This window comes from Lepisma saccharinum, chromosome 3, assembly GCF_977018435.1.
Source record: "Lepisma saccharinum chromosome 3, izLepSacc3.1, whole genome shotgun sequence".
NCBI classification, from domain to species: domain Eukaryota; kingdom Metazoa; phylum Arthropoda; class Insecta; order Zygentoma; family Lepismatidae; genus Lepisma; species Lepisma saccharinum.
The window spans coordinates 72,029,657-72,049,996 of NC_139231.1; the positions used below are offsets into that span (position 1 = coordinate 72,029,657).

The window sequence follows — 20,340 nt, forward strand, 5'->3', positions numbered from 1 at the left end:
AGTAATACTGTAATCACTGAGGTCGGTAACACACTGACAAAACGGCAAACTATTTTCCGCACGTTGAAATACACAAAAAGAATGTTGAAACAATCATCTGTTGCGGTTTTACCTGGTGCCGAATCATCAGGAAATAGACTTCTCCATTTCTCCACACATATCTTATATGATATATGCAAAATATGCTTCCAACATAGCGATTTGTTGTGTGCGCATAAAGATTAACGTCCACTGAGACATAGAGAAACGCGACCACAGAACGCAACTGATGCATTTCGGGCATCTCAGTGGACCATAACCTTTATTTATAACCTTTAAGGTAACCTGCAGACTGCTGGCACAGAAAATCCATGTGTTTCCCTGTAGTGGGGTTTGAATCCTGGCTTGGGCATGGATGTTTGCGAGTGCCCATTCATCAATTTTATCACTCATCCACATCTTCGCAATTAACCAAAAGTGGGATAGATGCGAAGTAAAATAAACCAAATCAATCAATGAAATCAATTAACCATTCTTATTTTATGTGTTGATTGTAAAGTAGTGGGTATAGAGAACAAAGTTATTATACTAAAAAGTACCCCAGATGTGCATCCACATGACGTGCCAAATCCTCGTTTAACCCACAGAAAAGTATCAAGATAATAAAAGAACAGGAATTTTGTAATCAGCTGCATGGTCGAAATATTGACCAAAATACGAGTAGCACCTTATATTCGATGGTCGATATATCGACCAAAATACGAGTAATGGTTAATCTCGTAATGATTTAATGGTGTTTATTAGGCTCTTAAGGGAAACAGAATATATGTACTGATGGGGTGAAGCTCGCAGGAAAGGAAATGTAATATGTAAAATATAAAAACACAATTAAATTTATCTTGATTTAAAATTCAATAACTTTTATAGGCAAAAATAGCAAACATTGTATGTAGAATAATATACAAAATACTATTCATGTTAAACTGAGGAAGCATGGGCGTCGCCAGAAATTTTCCTGGGAGGGGGGGGGGTCGAATCGAATATGTCGAGGACACCACCCTCAAAAATATTTTGACAGGCCAGTGGGCAGAAGTTTGTCGGGGGGGGGGATTTTTAATTTTTTTTCCATTATCAGTATTTTAAATTATGTAATTATTATATTGTTACTACAGCAGCAGCAGTAGTAGGAGTTTTAGTTTAGTTTATTTTAGCATCCAATAAATTTATTATATGAATAATATAGTACTTGTTACAACCAAGATTACATAATAGTTACTTCTAACATTAGTAGCAGCAGCAGCAAACACGTATTATAAGAAGCTTCGGAACATCGTTTTTTTGCAGCCATACAATTAAACATATTTTAATTTCTCTCTAATTCTGCATTTTTAAAATACATATCTCGCCTTTACAGTATTACATAATAATCAAATCGAGCACATATTTAGACAACAATTTGTATAAAATGGGCAAGGGACTTTAAAATAAGTAAGTGTTTTGTAGGAAAAACAGATTTTTTAACGAGAACATTTGAGAAAAGGAGAGATATTTAATGTAAAATAACAGTTGAAAACTACATGCAATTACCAAGTGCCCATGCAGGGTTGTTAAAGGTCCAGGAATTAAACACAGGACCTGTTGGATTCCTTCGGTTGGGAAGTACTCAACCACCCTGCTTACAGTCCTGACTTGAGTCCATGTGATTTCCACATTTTCAGCCCATAAAGAAACACATCAGAGAACACCGCTATGCATCGAACGCAGATCTGCAGGTGGCAGTGACAGAATGGTTTGCCTCACAACCCAAGGACTTCTTCTATCAAGGCATTCATCAGTTGGTACCCAAGTGGGAATATGGCGAATGTGTGTAGTCAATGTCAGTAATAAACTCTGTACATGGAAATGGACCTTTCCATTCGATGGCACCTTATACACCAGAACGTGAAAGCAGTGCATTGGTGTATTAATCCAAATACTCGAAGCTTCAGTATTTATACATATACTTGCATTGATCCAATGCACATGCAAGCGAAAGTTCTTAGAACCTATACCAAGAAAATCCTGCATCTGACGGATCTATCTTCCTCGTTTAGGAATAAAAAGCAAGCCTACCTTAACCTTTTGAGACCCAAGGCCTTTTTCACATGTAAGCCTCTCTGTCCTGAGCCGATTTTGAGCAAAATGCAGAGTTTCAATTAAATGAGTGTAGATCGGAGACTAATTGCCCTAGAGAGATGAGTGATATACCGTTGTACGCGGAATGAACCAGAGATTCAGACTATATGAAATTTATGCAAATTTGGCGTATATGTGGCGGGGGGGAAGGGGCTAACTCTCAAAATTCCAAAATTTCGGAAAAAAATTTGGTTCCCCCACTCTCCCCCCAAGAAAAAAATACATGACAGTGTCGACATGCACATGGAAATGATCGCTGACATGTAAGGAACACAAAAATATTTTCATTATTATCATATGACCAATGTAACTTGAGTTGTACCTCCAAAAGGAATGGTTGGCACGCCACTGATTCAAGCTTCAAAATGCAGCGGTACCTTGAAATGACTATAGCTCAGAAACTAAATGCCCTAGAGATATGAAAGGTATACCGTTGTACGCAGAATGAATCACAGATTTAGACGATATATAATTTATGCACATTCCGCGTATATATGGAGGGGAAAGGGGGAAATCCCTGAAAATACTTTTTTTTTTAAAAAAAAAAATTAGGTTTAGACCCCCCCCCCCACCGAAAAATCATATGAAAAGTTCAAAATGCACATAGAAATTATCGCTAGCATGTAAGAAACAGAAAAATATTTGCATCATTGTCGTATGACCAATGTAATTTGAGTTGTACCCCCAAAAGGAATTGCCACTAATTCAAGCTTCAAAATGCAGCGGTACCTTGAAATGACTATAGCTCAGAAACTAAATGCCCTAGAGATATGAAAGATATACCGTTGTACGCAGAATGAATCACAAATTTAGACGATATATAATTGATGCACATTCGGCGTATATATGGAGGGGGAGAGGGGGGAAATCCCCTGAAAATACTTTTTTCTTAAAAGATGGGGTTTCACCCCCCCCCCCCCCAGGCACCCCGAAAAAAAGGATATGAAAAGTTCAAAATGCACATAGAAATTATCGCTTGCATGTAAGAAACAGAAAAATATTTGCATCATTGTCGTATGACCAATGTAACTTGAGTTGTACCCCCAAAAGGAATGGTTGGGACGCCACTGATTCAAGCTTCAAAATGCAGCGGTACCTTGAAATGACTATAGCTCAGAAACTAAATGCCCTAGAGATATGAAAGATATACCGTTGTACGCAGAATGAATCACAAATGCAGACGATATATAATTTATGCACATTCGGCGTACATATGGAGGGGGAAATCCCCTCAAAAATACTTTCCTTTAAAAAAAATGGTGATTCCCCCTGCCCCCCCCCCCCCGAAAAAATGTCAAAATGCAAAATTTATGCAAATTTGGCGTATATATTTAGGGGGAAGGGAGAAAACCCCCAAAAATTATTTTTAAAAAATTGTCACTTCACCCAAAAAATGTCCTCGCACTTGGGCACAAAACGACACCTACGCACAATATTCACGGACGAAAAGCTAGAACGCAGTGAAAAATGAGTGGCGATTCTTGCAGCTGCTTGAAATTCTATTTTTAGACAATGCAGGGTAACCCCTGTCGCAACTTGTGGACACTTGTGCTAAAAAAACAAAGGTTTCCTTCAGCGTGCTTCGAAATTCCATTCTCACAATGCAGATTCAGCAACCAGTCTTTCCCCTCCCCCATCCCCTCACGGAAAACTTTCATTTTGACATCGGATACTGATAAACAATCTTCCTTCGAAAGCAGTTAACAGGCGGGAGTGAAAAGCATTGCTTTAGAACAACAAAGCTGCGGTTCCTTTGTCGCCAAAAAGTTGACCTTGAAAAGAGACGCAAAAGAGAAGTCCCTTCCCCCTCCATTTTCATGAAGACAAAAAAAAATGCAAAAAAGACATTTCTGTTAAATACATGTGTTAGGAACAATATAAAAAAATCGAAATTCTAGCCAAAAACTACGACCTTGACACAGCATCTCGATCGAGATGCTTGGGACAGTGAGGGTTACATTTGGGTATCTCGTTCGAGATGCTTGGACGGCAAAAGGTTAACATGGCTGCAGAAATACATCTCTTTCCATTGCAACCAAAGCTCATTTTCAACTTCGAATTTGGGCTTTGCATGGTATGAGAAGTAATTAACGTATCACCAGCTTCCTGTCCGATTGCTCCGGTTGTGAATTATTGCGATAATAATAAAGGGTTAAACAACTCCTCTTTCCTGGATTATGAACTTAATAACATGACATGTCCATGATCTAGATATTCCGTCTTCAGTTCCAGGGTATTTATCTATTTTTGTTATGTTAATTTTTCTGTAGGTTCATGCTTTTATTATTGTTGACCCCCGTGGTGGAGTGGTTAGCACATCATGCTACGATGCCAGTGGTCCTGGGTTCGAATCCTGGCCTGAGCATGGGTGTTTGTGAGTGTCCATTCAACAATTCCATCATCATCACTCATCCCCATCTCCGCAAATTAACCAAAAGTGGCACAAGAAGCGAAGTAAAATAAAGCAAAACAATCAATCAATCATGCTTTTTTTGTTTAGTCTGTAGCTGCTCCCAAGAAATTAATGTGTTGCGTAGAAATTCACTGTTGCTGTGTTGATTCAAAACAAAAAAAAGTCTACATCCATATACAAGCACTATATTTCTTGAATTGTCAACCTTTCAATACATACATGTTATATTTTAAGGAATGAGGATGATATGCTTGCTGATGATGAAAGTGATGATAACGAAAGTTCTGATGGAGATGAAGAACAGTCAGATGCAGAGCAGACAGAAAAGTTACCAGCCGGTGAAGCAGGAAATGACGATGATGTACCTCAGACGACTCCAATTCCAGGGTGTGTGTTGATTTTTTTATGGTGTTCTTTTGAAGGTTTGATGCTATTAGTATTTATCAAGATGGATTTATTTAAATCACGATTCAAATAAGGTGATTTCTTTAAAAAAAATCACTGATTCAAATCACTTTAAAGAAATAATTTATGGAATATAGAAGGTTGATCCGTCTATGTGTGTCAGATTTTAAACCTTCACCCCTGCTCACAGACTCGACCGATCTGAATGATTCAAACAGCAGGAGAAAGTCAAAGGCCTCTAGTATCGTGCCAAGTTTGCGCGTGTGTGGTGTGTGCATCATGGCTCCCAAGGTGAACCGGTTTTGGGAAGGCTACGTCCTAGCACTTTTTGACGCCAAGTTTTTAGTGGCAGATTCAAAAACAGTGCCGGGAAAATGGATGTGCATTGGGGTTAATGACCATCAAGAACATAATTAATCGACATAAACACCACGACGTTCCTGCACTTCATTCACCCACAAAGGAGAGTAGAAAGCGACCATGTACTGCGATGACTCCACCTGTAGCTCGGAAGTTGCGCCGAATGGCCCTACAGGAAATCCCTCCTACGTAACGTGTGATGGCACAGTCAACTGTGAACCGCAACCTACGTGCCAAATTAAAGGTCCGGATGGTGTTTAAAAGTCGTGAACACTTCCTCACTGCAGGTGCCTCTACGAATGCCATCTATCCGGGGAAAAGTGGAAGTTTGTTGCCACACTTGATGGAGCATGGATTTATCTATCCAATTGTGGCAAAATTAGAGCCATAACGTACACCCCACGAGAAACAAAAACCCGTCCTGACTTCATCCGTCAGTGCAAAGCAAGTTTCGCGAAGGGATTTCTGTCGCGGGATACTGCTATGAAGGCAAGTTAACGATTCGGCAGGTGCCTAAAAACTGCAAAATCAACTCCGCATTTTATCAAAACATATCCTCACACCAATTTATACAGACTATCTGCCCCGTTTGTATGGAAATTCAATAAATCAGGTCCGTGTACATATGGATAAGGCCTCATCACATACATCTCGTTCTACACAGAGATTTCTGCAACAAATGGTGGCAGACACCGGAATCCAGGCTATTCCCTTCCAGGACATACCAGTGAAGTCACCTGATGTTTGCAGGTGTGACCTATTGTAAAGAGCACTTGCATCTTGTTGTGTCACCACTGTCAGTGGCCTCGGACTTCAACAGAGCCTCATACAATGGAAGTTACGGTGCAGGGCTATTGCAGGACCCATGGTGTTCACATCGAGGGCAACCGTTGGTGGTCCCATGGTTTTTCCTAAAGTAGGTGAGACGTCAAAATCGGACACACATAAACGGATCAACCTTCTGTAATGTACATAATGACGTGTCCATGCTCTCGCTATTCAGGCTGTTGAACTTCCCGCTCTTTCCCGCACTTTTGGTTCTTCGCAGAAACTGAGGTAAAGGCAAATTTATTTCCCCGTGCACTTTTAACTCAAAATGTTGGGAGCGAACACACGACAATACCAGTTTCCACTATATAACACATTAACTGAATTATGTACATTGTATTTATAAATACATTTACATAATTACAAACCAACGTGCAGTGACGTTCCCCGTCAGATGTCTTTTTTCAACAGCGAAGCACCAGAGTGGCTAGACCCTACATAAGGATGCAAATTATTTGGCTCTCCGAAGGCACTAAGCTTTACGAACTGTTGTTCGATCATTTACTTTGTAGTTAGACAGTAATACGTCCATAATTAGAATAAAATCATTACAAAGAAACTACCAAATACTTTGATTGTTGCCATAAAACGAGAATGTTCAGAAAATTAAATGACAAATTTGGTGCACTGCTGCTAAACCAGACATCAGAACCATCTATTGCCAACTTTATAAGCTCCTTATTAACATGACTTCTACAAGATGTCTGTATCTTAATAATATGCATATTTTGGCTTAATTAATTATATTAATGACTTATTGTCATGCTCAGTGCCTGTTGACAAGTCAGTGGCCTCTGCATGTTACGGCTTATTTCCTGCTGACTCACTGCTTGCTTCCGTGTAAAAAAAACAGTGCAAATGCATCAGCGGGTCATCCCCGTTAGTTAGTCCTGTGTGGGAGGAAGCTCATAAGAGTTATGCGTAACCTTTAGAGGACAGGCAGTGTACCTGTGTTATTACCAGCACATGTATTCTGCAAAGAATGAGCAGTATAGTATGTACAGTATACCACCTCCATGTGGCACTGATGTACTTGTGTTCGTTTTCTGCTTATTTGTTTACCCTGGAAATATACAGAGAAATTATTTTGGTAAACACAGTCAGATCTCCGCATGCAAAACCAGCCTTTTCCTTAAAATCCCTTTATGAGCAACTTTAAATAGTTGATGAACTTTCGTACTTCAAACAAGGAGTTAAGTCCTGCGGAGTCCACAAGAAATGATACATAAAGAGGATCCATGGTGAATGAAGGATTGCTGATCTAACAAGTTGAATGTGATCCATGGGCTCACTTGGTTTTCCGTACATATTATTTCTCATTTCCCAGACACACACAATGCAGAGAAGCTGATGTGAAAAATTAAAAACTTTCGTAAAGATTGCTTTCAAAGGTAAGCAAGCACTTTAAGTGAACTTTTGCAAATGGTCTGCAGGCTCAGTCATCTTGCAAATAATAAATAAAATTCTGTTTCTTCAGTGATTCAGACTGCTTTAACCCTTTCATGTGTTGTCTCCAAGTTGGAGGTTTGTGTGTTGGTCAGATGCCAAAATCACAAACATTTCAATCGAGAGAGGCTGCAGTGGTTTTTGAAGTGTGGTCTCTTTTATTGTTTTTAGCTCATGATTTGTCATGGGGTCTTACTTCTCCACAGCCCTGCAGTCTTTTCTCGCAACCTGCTATAGTTTAAGCTGCTCTGCACTCAATAAAATGAATAGCGTATTTATGTATGAAATGGATTGATGTAAGAATGATGTATGTGCAGTACATGGAAAAGTTGAGCATGCAAAATGTGAGGTTATATACTTTAGTAAGGATTTCTGCCAATTTTGGCTAACCTTGATGATGAAGATGGGTGATAATTAGATGAAATTGACGAGGAGACTCTCAAAGAACATCTATGCCATGCCAAGGGTGAAACCTGGGAACTTCAGTGGTGACACCAAAAGTTAACCACTTAATGTGCTTGGCCACCAAGTCAAATTTCTTCCGAAATTGATGAAATTTACGAATATGCATGTTGATAGGTACTGCTTAGCTCCAAAAATAATATACTGGTACTGTATTTTGATTTAATTTATCATTAAAAAGACTTAACTTCTTCCTTCTCTCTGTTTTTGAAGAGGTATTACTCTTTTTAACTTTGTGGTGCAACAATCCTTTGAGAGCCAAGGTATACCAAATGCCTTTTCATGTGTACTGCACATCAAGATTCATCGCTGCTATGTTCTACCTTTTGAGACCGGAGTCTGCTAGGTTTGTTTCAAGTAGATTCGCACTGGTCAACACTTAAATTTTGGAAGTCCCAGCAGGGATCAAACCCAGAACTGCTCACTCTCGTGGTGACTGTGCTCAGCACTAGAGAAGAGGATTACCCTCCATTTTAAATATTGATTCTCCGCTTTTTAAAATTTGGTAACAAGAAGAAATAACATGGGCCAAATGCAGCAAATAGAGTGGATTAGGAATCAATTCAAAACTGCAATTTTGTCATTGTGTGTCAAGTCTTGGCCATTGCAAGAGTGGTTGATTCAGATTACTGTCAAAATGATGGTAACTACATGCTCTGCATCAGACTGACACTTTTGTCTGAAGTCATTTGAGTAATTTACCATTATGGTGCCATCCCATGGATATTTACCAAAGCTTTCGAACAACCCACATGCATGCATGTTTCCCTAGTAATGACATGTATATATGCTTGTGTAATACCATTTGCACAGCTTGCACACACTTATACATTTTATATATTTTCAGGAATGATATACATGAATCATGTACGGAAAATGTTACAATAAAATTTGCGAAGGAAGATCATAAGGTTCCCAAGCATACTGTGTTCGTTGAAAATGTGCCTTTACATTTAGCCAAGGGGAAGTTAGGGGAACACTTTTCCAGTTGTGGATCTATCAAGAAAGTGAGGATCTGGCGTGTGTTTGAACCAGCTCAAGGATACAAGGCTGTTGCGGCTGCTAAAAAGTAAGTGGGGATTAAGAATTTTACAATAGTTTTCTTGTTTTGTTTCTTTGTAATTTACACTTCTATTTCATCATTCCACCATTGATCTTTATCTTTGTGATGAACCTAGAGAGGTAGAAAATTGGCATACACATAAAGTTGCAAAAGTACAGCCTCCATATTGTTTTCCAACAGCAACTACATATGAAAGTAACTGCTTTTGTTTTCTTTTTATAATTGTTATAGAGCTAATGAACTACAATAACAAAATTCGAAGAACAGGAACAACCAATGAACATTATTGGAGAATATACAGGGTCGACCAGAAGTGTGGAACCACTCCTGGATAACCATCAACACCAGTGGCTACCATCTTGGAGTCAACTTAACTTTTCTTATGTGACATATCAGAATGGGTTAGAATTTGACGAGGAACATGATGGTTTTCTCAGTTTTATTGCAACTTTAATTATTCTCATGTAATTAGTCTCAAAATGTCTGAATTATTAATGTAAAGTGTTAAACAAAAGTCATAGTAGGGTGTGAAATAAACCTCAGCATTCAATCGTGTATGTCAGTTCACCAGAAAACCAAATTTTCCAGCTAACAATGGCTGTGCCAGGCTTTATGGTGTGGGAGTTCCACTGGATAACTTGTCAAAAGATTTGGGTGGAACACATTTTCTAATAAAAATATTTTTTGATGTTGACACTGTTATATGACCCAATCCAAGGCTCTCATCATATTCATTGTTATCTACACATTTTCATTTTATTTTTATCAGTGTCTATTACATTTTGTCAAAGTGGGCCAGCCACAGTGCACTGTGGCCCATTTAGGTCCACCCTGCAAGCTAAGCAGAGGAGAACCTTCATTGAATGCTTACCAACATTATAGAGCAATATCACTTCAATTATTTCCTATATGCTTCATACCCAACAAATCCTAATAGTTGTGCACTGCAACTAAGTTAAATAAAACATGTTTATTTATGCAGGCAGCCTCTTATTTATGTTCCAATCATCACAGTTTTAGTGCAGTGTGAGAAGTATTAACTTTTTGCAGGTTGCACAGGTCTGTGCAAGTTTAATATATTTCTCCTAAACAATTTGGAATTATGCCTCTCTGTGCTCAGACTTCACAGCAATTCCTTTCAGATGAATGCCACACAGGGTTTCCAACACAAAAAGTTGGATTGTCTGATTCAAATTGGACATAAAAAATCATAAATATTCCTTAACATATTCTTCATGTTTTAGTTTTCCTTTTTGGTTCCCTATTAACCCTTAATCGACGGCCTGTCACCTATAGGTGACAAGATGGTTTTGAGTGTAGTTTCTGACTTTTTGGACATAATGTGACTGATTATGTTCGGATATACATGTTTTGAGTTCTGCATGAGTCATGAGGTATGTGATGAACAATGAGCAAGGTTTAATATAATTTCGGTTATATGGGGGAGGGGGTCAGCTCCGAAAATCATGTTCTATTTTTTTTTTCTCTCATTTCTGGGATATGCATAGGCTCCTCTAGCAAGGGAATGAACGCACTAAAATAATCTTCCGGTTTCCCTTTTCACATGTCAGTGATAATGGGCTGGCAGCCAAGGATTCAAAGTCGCTGAGAGGAGTCACGTCGCTGGGACAAAATATTTTTCGATGCCTTTGTTCACTTCCAAACAGGCGTCAGCATGTCGGAAAAGGGTTTCCAGTCTTTCCTCACCCATGCTATGCTTGCTATTTTTGGCTTCAATGACGTGCTTATCCAGCGGACGGGAGTTTGGGGGAGGGGTTGGTGGCTGTCTTTTCAGGAAGGCTTTTTGAAGGGCGAATTCATTGTCTTTGCAGGTTTACAAGTGGTCGGGTGTACTTTTGCAGTGGCGAACTGTTTGTGTGCCCTTGTTTCTGATTTTTATATATATCAGTGGCGGACTGTGTGCTCTTGTCTGCTTTTTATATGGATCAGTGGTGGAGTGTTGTGCCTGTTTTCCATTTCTTTCCCCTCCAACACGAGAATAGGTGTGTTGGCAAGAAGACCCGGTTTGTCACTAAGTGATATTGATGAAGAGTTGCATGCATTAGATATGGATTCGGAACCAGATGATGACAACAATCCCGACCTTACGGTGTTGAGTAACTACACAGACAGTGACTCTGAACCTAATGACTTGACATGGCGAAAACCGACTGGACGGGACCGACGAATTACTGCTTTACAGTATACAGGTATGATAATGCCAAACATATCGGGGAATCTGCAGGTATAATTTTGCACATTTACGTCCTGGTGCTGCTGAATGGGGGACCGCGATTTTCAAATTTGGTAAAAAAATTAACTGAATTTTTTTATGCCATAAGCTTATAGCCCCATGTGTACTGAACAAAACGAGCTATAATTTGTAACTCCAGTGTACTTAGTTCCAGAGTTAAAAAAAATAATAATGTATGTGTGCTGAATTTCAAATTTCCCGCTGAAAAAAACTCTGGTGCTTCGCATTGGAATTATTTTTTTCTCTGAAAGAATCTTGAATATTTGTGTGATTTTTTGTACGATAATGCCAAACATATCGGGGAATCTGCAGGTATAATTTTGCACATTTACGTCCTGCCGCTGCCAAATGGGGGGCCCGTGATTTTCAAATTTGGTAAAAAAATATATTGTTTTCTTCCTTTTTCTTCTTCTACCAATAATGGAAAATTTGGTTTTTATGCCATAGGCTTATAGCCCCATGTGTACTGAACAAAACGAGCTATAATTTGTAACTCCAGTGTTATAGTTCCAGAGATATAAAAATTTATGTAAAAGCATGCGGAAATTTAAAATTCCCGCTGAAAATGCCTTAGTCATTCATGCGTTTTCCGGCAAAACTCGCTTCGTCGTTTAAGGGTTAACTTGTTCATTTATAGTTTATACTTTCATGTTATATGCAAGAATGTAAATCTTTGACCAGGGTTTTTTTTTCCACATGGGTGGAACTTATTTTACAAAATAAGTTGTAACATTTTAATCTGAAATAGCTGTAAAATATGTGGTTTGGTAAGTATGTGAAGTTTGGTCAATATGGAATAAATTAAATGTAAGTGATAAAAAAATGAAAAGTACTATACAACATAATTTGTTTTCTTCTTATTTTCCAGAGGAGGGTCTCCACAAAAAAAACAAAGAGGGGTGGCTTTTATAGAGTTCCATGAGGCAGCAAGTGCAAAAAAGGCATTGGAGCTGAACAATTCGATACTAGGAATCCACTGTTTACGTGTAAGCTGTCGGAAGGGATTTGATGAAAGCAAGGCTGTGTACGTTGGCAATCTTCCTTTTCGTAAGTTGTTTACATATATTCATGAAAATTGTTTGTTGCAACGAGGAATGTTTTTCCAGACATTACAAAAAGATTTAATTTTATTCATCAGTTATACACCTAATTATCTGCATTCAATTTACAATTAATCACTACATACCTTTTTTTTTGTTCAGTTTGCTGCTATATCTTTTCTGGGAAATATTTCTCACATTTTACCTCAGCTCTGAACATTGAAAGATTTTATCTGGATTTCAGTATATTCTTTGAGATGTAAATGAATTGAAGCAAAGTTATCAACTCGACCTTATATGGCCTTCTTTAGATTATTAATGTGATCATCATCCTTTAATGGTTATGACATCATTTCAGACAAATGCCGTAAATTACATATTGCATGCACTATTCTTGCTGTTACGTGTACATATCCAGTGTGGACTATTTGAGCAGCTACTTGTTTTTTGTTCATAACCTAATGTACATCTCTAATTAAATGTCTGTTGATTAAGGCAATTATGTTTATGAGTATTAGACTTTCGCCTTTCTTTACATATTACCACTTGTAAAAGAACTATGCAGGAAATTTATCTGCCCCAACTCATGTTGGATAATAAGCATATTAATAAATAATTATATATGTTAGAAAAAGTAGGTATTAGAAAAAAATAGGTAATGATTCCATACTTTTTTACATTCTGGCTCCTCATATATGTAAATACATTCATTTTCATTAGTAGTTTTAGGAAGTATGATTAGTAGGAATAAACAAAATTGTAAAATGTGCTCAATTGTTTATTCTTGAGTGTGTTTACAAATAGCTGTAATTTACATTAGTCAGTGTTTTTAATTAGTCTCATTCTTTAAAATGAACATATATTTTGAAAACTACACAAATATGTATAAATATTGGTTCTAAGATAATTGTTTAATAAACATAAATAACTAGTAACAGCATGATTTTATTGTTACATCATTTTTCGAAAGGTACAGGTAATAATTCAGTTATTGTTAATGTGTTAATATTTTTATTTGTGCAATTTGTGAACTTCACTAGAAGATTATTTGGGACTAGGGCAAAAGCTAGGGTCTCAAGGTACAGGAAATTCCAAAGTGGGGATAGGCAAAGTAAGCAGGGAAATGCCTGGCAGATTGCCAGCAACATAAAGTGCTGAAAGGATCTAATTTACATGGACACTGAATGGTCTTGTGGCATGAGTATGTAGGTGGTACATATTCAGCCTTCTCTCATCAGAGATGGTGCAGTATGATTGATGGGAAGGCATGGATTGTAGATGAAGGTAGTATTTAAGAGTAAGTTGCTGCATTCGTATAACAGCTTCAATGCCCCCACATATAAACTCGCAACCGTACTGGTACCGAATGCATATGCAAATGAATAGAGTGTTAAGGATGCGAAGCCAAGAACGACATTCTGACGAATTAGGCAAAACAACTATAATGGAGTTCAGACGGTACATGTGGATCAGTACCATTCTATCAGCGCCCTAAGATGTTTGACTAAGGATGTGTAGAAGGTTGAGATCCCTGAGACTAGAACTTCAGTTGGCAAAGAGATTATTGCCAGGTTAATTTCATATCGAAAACAAGGCCAAGAAATTGAACCTCATTTGCAAAACTCCCATGTACAGATCAGGGTCAAGATTGCATGTACATTGACAATACAAATGAAAGATCCAATAAGGCCTCCAAAAGCATTCTAAATATATATTAATGATGAAAAATACTTTGATTGCCTATGTTTAAGGGGGGTGTCTTTCAAGATTGTTTATAATAACATGTTGCTGTTCAAACCACTTCAATTTTGAAGTCTGAAGTGTAATCATTAATTATCAGCACTTTAGTTACTAATTATCATGTTTCACGGATGCAGATATATAGGTTGTATACATTCCAGGGGCATAAACACAAACAAAGACTGAACCATTTAGTAATGCTACTTGAACGAGTCTCTTGCACTTTAACAACGGTATTAAATGTTATCCATTAATCATTTTTTTTTTAATTTTCAAATTATTGCTTATAATCAGTACATGAGGAAATATTAGTACAAGTAATAAATGCTCTTAGTAACATCATAAAATCACATCTTCAAAGGATGTCTTGTCGTTCGTTATAGCCACCGCATCTACATAGTTAGGTACACGGAAGGTTTAGAGGAAATCATTAGGAAAATGATAGAATTGATCTTGGGAAGCTTGAAAAACTAGGAGAACATGTTGCAGCAAGGAATCGAACACGCAAACGTCCACTTTATGATACTCGCTCATCAACTCCATAAAACTCAGCCTGCGGAGCTCACAACTGAAGTTGAACGCCGTAAGGATCAGATCCTTGCGGAAATTCACTTGCACATTTATCCACATAGCCGCACTTTAAAATTTCCACACATGCCTCAGTCTCTGGTAGCAGTGTTAGCCATTTCCGATTTAGAGTGTCTGCTGTTAGTGAGAGCAAGATAAGAGTCTGTGTTTGTGTCCACAGTGGCCTTCCCTTAATCTGGGCAGGTTGATTTAATGATTCAAGGAGACTGACGCTTAAGAGGAAGTTTAGAGAAAATTTATTTCTTTTCCTCATCCACCCAAAGAAAATGAAGCAAATTTTGGAGAACATTCCTTTCTCGCCTACACCCCTTCAAATTGTCTTTCCTCTTTTCCTGTTGTGAGGCTCGTTGTGGGATACATGTCAAAAACCACATTTACTAGTCGAACTGACTTGAACTGTGATGTATGAGGGGCATGTCAAAAAAAAGAGCTGATTGGTTATTACAGAGAATAAAATCAAGTGAGAAAATTTTTATTTTGATGCTATACAAGTGCATACCCTGTCTATTTTTCTACATAGTCACCATGATGCTCCCAAGCATTTTTGGTACTGTGGAACAAGTTTACGTAGACCCTCTGCATAGAAATCTGCCACCTGGGATCTCAGCCAGTCGAGAACTGATGTCTTGAGAACTTCACTATCATCAAAACGTTGCGAAGCAAGCTACTTTTTGAGATGATGGAACAGAAAGTAATCACTAGGGGCAAGATCGGGACTGTATGGTGGGTAATTAAAACGTTCACATCAGAATTTTTTAATTGTTGCAACAGTACGGTCAGCTGTGTGTGGGCAGGGGATGTCATGAATAAGCAGAATTCCAGCCCTAACGTTCCTCTTCGCTGGTTTTGGATGGCACGTCTCACATTAGACAGTGTTTGGCAATACATATCTGCTGTGATGGTTCGTCCCGGTTCCAGGAATTCTGCAAGGATTACACCTTTTTGGTCCCAAAACACGGTTGCCATGATTTTGTGATGTGATGATGTTTTCTTCAATTTCTTCTGCATCGGTGAACCGGAGTGACACCATTGCATGGATTGCTGCTTTGACTCACCAGTGACGTACGATATCCAGGTTTCGTCTCCAGTCAGTATGTGAGAAAAAAAAAGTCATCCCAATCCTTCTCCCATTGGGCCAAAAAATCACATGCTGATTTCATTCTTTCATCTTTGTGAGTAGGGTGACCAGACGTCATCTTTTATCCGGACGTGTCCTCCTTTTTTAGTTGTCTGTCCGGCCTCCGGTCGGATTTTTTAGAAATCTGCAAATGTACTCCTTTCTTAGAAAGAGTATAGGATCGACCTTAGCAAATGTTCTGCATAGAGAATGCTTCCACACATAATGATATTCATATCACTTAGGGTGCGTTAAATATTAGAGCAAGGCTCACCTAGCATCTCGGAGCTAAACATGGTCACTTTCCTGACAGTCATTAGTAGGGGTGTGTGCAGGATCCACAAAAGTCTGTAAAAAAAATTCCCGTCTCAATCCCAACTTCAGGAAATGATTTCCAGACATTTCGGGATCCCGAGTAGTCGTTTTAAAAAAGTGGTTAATTCTTGATGTTTTCTGCATTGTAAGTGTCTTGATACTTCTCAGAAATAGAAAGAATGGGAAATGACGTAAAATTCACGACTTTCACAGCATCGGGAAATTTTTATCATTTCCTTCCCCATCCTGACCAAAAAAGTACTCTCTCGCACACCCCTAGTCATTAGTATGTATTATTCTAACTCGTTGCTTCACAATCTGAGACTTGTGAAACACATGTAATTTGAGCAGTTCCTTTTTGATTGTCTGTTATGGTTTATTTTAATTCACTTTTCTGACACTTTTGGCTAATCGCTAAGATGAGGATGAGCGATGATATGATTTTGATGAAGGGACACTCACAAAGAACACCCATGCCGAGGCTGGGATTCGAACCTGGGACCTCTGCCATTTTGGCACGGTGTGCTTAACACTCTGCCACAGAGGTCAGCCAGTTCATTTTCGAGTCATGCATACACAGTACAGAAACTTGTAGTGAGAATTTTGATTATTAAGTCATATTTACTTTTATGAAATAACAAAGCAAAAGTGTAAATTCATCAATGATCTTGCAAGAAAATATCCAGCTTTTAAAAGTTGGAAGAAACGAATATGAGGTAAAGTCTGAGGTGGCTGTCACTTTTCCCTGCTGTTGAAAGACTGCTAGAAATGTTCGTGACATTAAAATCATATTTTTTGACCCAATCTAAACTACCTAAAATTTTAATTCGGTTTTTGGAAATAAGTTAAAGCGAAACTTACTTGTTACATTTGCATTCACTTATGGTGATATTACATTCTAAGATCCAAGAATTGTAAAAAGAGGAAAATTGTGTGCTTCAAACTATAGATATTCTTAGTTATGATTGTCATGGGTTAAATAATTTGCTTTCGTTGCTTAAAGGTAAGAGGAAATTATTTTAAAAAGTCATCAGAATTATAAGTGAGCAAAGTCTTGGTAGGTTTTTTTTATATATTGATAAAATTGTGAGTAATGGCAAATGAGTTGCCATTTTTTGCAGAGGCCTCTTTTTTATGACTTTGTCCTCCTTTTTCACCATGCTCTGTCCTCTTTTTTTACATGTATGTGTCTGGTCACCCTATTTGTGAGTGTTTGTCAACATTTTTGGCACCCACCTCGCACACAGTTTGCGATAACCCCGATTGTCCATTACAATTCGGTGCAATGTTTTATTAGATACTTCAGGAAACTCCTTGCCTAGATCAGTAATGGTGAAACGGCAAGTGGATCACATTTTCTCATCAACACGTTGCACAAGGTCGTCCGTCTGAACACTATTTCAGCAGCCATTTCAACTTCCTGCTACTTGCACATACGCACCTCCACACTGAGAAATATACCTCTGTTGCAGGCACAGAATCCTAAAGCATGCACAGCTTTGTCAGTGTTGCCAGTCCCAAGTAAGAAATTATTGGCGATTTGAACCTGGGACCCCTGGCATTGTGGTGCGTTAGATTTGGTGATGCCATGTATTACTCTCATTGTGATACTATAAAGATGTTATTAGTTATCGATGACATCTAGACAAGAATCTGCAGGCTTTATATTGCTGCATGACTATAACGTTATTATTTTTCTATAAGGTCCTTCGAAGTAACCTCAATTGAGTCAATAAAAGAATCTTATATTTATTGATAAAATTTCAACGATGCAGATATAACTGTCATATGACACATGCAAATCATAGGGTATCAATATTCATGAATCGCCCCTGCAATTTAGGCAATCATCATTTACTTGTTAACAGACGTCTTTGCTATAATGTAGTAATTCATTTTATAGAGTCTTCTGCATTATTTTCCGTGACTACAATGTAAGAGAAGTGACGATAGTATCAAAATGCCCATAAGGTATTTTCAGTGTCACCAACCTTTAAAATGTTTGATATGATATTACTAATTTATAGACCAAATTTCATGCTTTTATCAAAAATGCGCAATTCATCAAATATATGCACATAATCGCCTGACTATAAATGGTTCAGTCTTTGTTTGTGTTTGTGCCCCTAGAATGTATACAACCTATATATCTGCATCCTTGAAATAAATTAGTAACTAAAGTGCTGAATAATAATTACACTTCAGACTTCAAAATTGAAGCAGTTTGAACAGCAACATGCTATTATAAACAATCTTGAAAAATGTGCTCCTTATACATAAGCAATCAAAGTATTTTTCATCATTAATATGGATTTAGAATGCTTTTTTAGGCCTTATTGGAAAGTTTCCTTTCCTTTGACCAATAACAGAGATAAATCTTCAAACAGGACCAATAAAAGTTCATTTATAACGCTTGTGTCAAGACATATGTACTAATAAATCGGCCCCCATTTTGAAAATGTCCACCATTGTTGACCAACAGGGTATTTTAAATGCCTCCAATCTTTAAAATGATATTAAGACGATATTAAACTACTTTCAAAGTTTCATGCTTTTATCACAAAAATTCAGAATTCAGCAAATTATCTGCACATATCGGCCACACTAATAAGACCAACATTGTGATGGGAAATGTTTTGTGTTAGGGGAAAAGCAACTGTTGTGCACGTAACTCGTGAACTTGGCCTATTGCCAAGTGTAGGTATGCAGTTTACCCATGAGTAAGCACTGCAGGATGGGTTGAGCGAAACATGGACCATTCAGGTACTCTCATGCAGTTGTGTAATCAAGGAAAGTGACCAGGATTGCTACGATGTTTTGATTATGAAATTCCTTGACATTTCCAGGTTTTCCAGTCCAAAAATGTTTTTTTTTTTCCAGACATGTTTATCATCATGATTTTTGCTAATGAACCTTGTGTTTTTCAATGAAATATATAATCCGTTAATTATTATGAATATTCACTTTCACAACTTTTTTTAGGAAATTTTATCTTATACTCCCAAGAACAAGTGAAAATTCAAAGAATAAAATTGTGTCTAGAGATATACTAATAAATCGGCCGCCATTTTGAAAACATCTGCCATTGCTGACCAACAGGGTATTTTAAATGCCTCTAATCTTTAAAATGATATTAAGACTGATATTAAACTACATTTGAAGTTTCATGCTTTTTTCACTAAAATGCACGATTTTACACATATCCATCGTACTATATTATTTTCCACCTGAGCTAATATTTTGACACACATTAGGGAAACCTGATTATATAGTGTGTGCAACTTTACTTTTGTATCATCATGCCTTTTGTACTACACCATTTTCCAGTGATTTTTCCGTTTCTTGTACCTTCAGTCACATGTAACATGAAGGCAACCTAATGTGTCTCTTGAGCCCACATGACGGTTAATAGAAAAGTTATACCACATTCTTAGGTGGATTACAGGTGTAATTTCAATGTAAAACTTTTTAAGGCATATTTTGGATATTTTTATTTCCTAACGCAAACAAGCTGTGGGTATTTTGATACAATTCACTTGTCCAATGGATGGGTTTGGTGACCGTGTAAACATCACTCAGCTGTGATCAACATTTCTGAAGTTATTGAGTCGTGAGGTTAGCTTTGAAGCCCATTCCTCAGATGTGGGTCACCTTTTGTTCGTGGAAACCCAATATTTTGTATAATAGCCTACCAGACATGTTTGAACTATCATGCCAAATTTCATCCAAATCCAAGGCTATTACCTGGAAACTTTTTCTGAAATTAGTCTAACTTGGAATGATCTTCTATAGCAAAATAAACTTGAAGGCAATCATCTGTATTCCATTTGTTTACATTGGGAACTTCGCCAAATCGGAAGTTCCATCCCCCCTCCATTGACAATCGAATAATTCCAGAGTTATAGCCAGTGGAAGAAGATTGTGTGCAGCAGAAAATGTGACACACATCTGAGGAATGAGCTTCAAAGCTAACCTCAGGGGCTCAATAATATATATAACAAATGAATAGGATGAGAAAAAATGCCAGAAGGGTGGATAAACACAAATGATGATGGAGACAGTAAACACCAACCATACGAAAAGAAATAAATTGATATTTCGCAGTATTTGCCGCATTATCATTGAAGAAGAAAGAAGTATCACAGTGTCACGTAG

General features: G+C 37.7%; 1 protein-coding gene across 1 annotated transcript in view; it reads left to right on the forward strand.

Moving 5' to 3' along the window:
- Positions 1-20,340, forward strand: part of LOC145985126 (uncharacterized) — a 66,729-nt gene that overhangs the window by 18,101 nt on the left and 28,288 nt on the right. Inside the window, exons 4-6 of the mRNA XM_083118766.1 lie at positions 4,802-4,954; positions 8,916-9,137; positions 12,254-12,432. Coding sequence (XP_082974892.1) covers positions 4,802-4,954; positions 8,916-9,137; positions 12,254-12,432 — 554 coding nt within the window. The remainder of the gene's footprint in view (positions 1-4,801; positions 4,955-8,915; positions 9,138-12,253; positions 12,433-20,340) is intronic.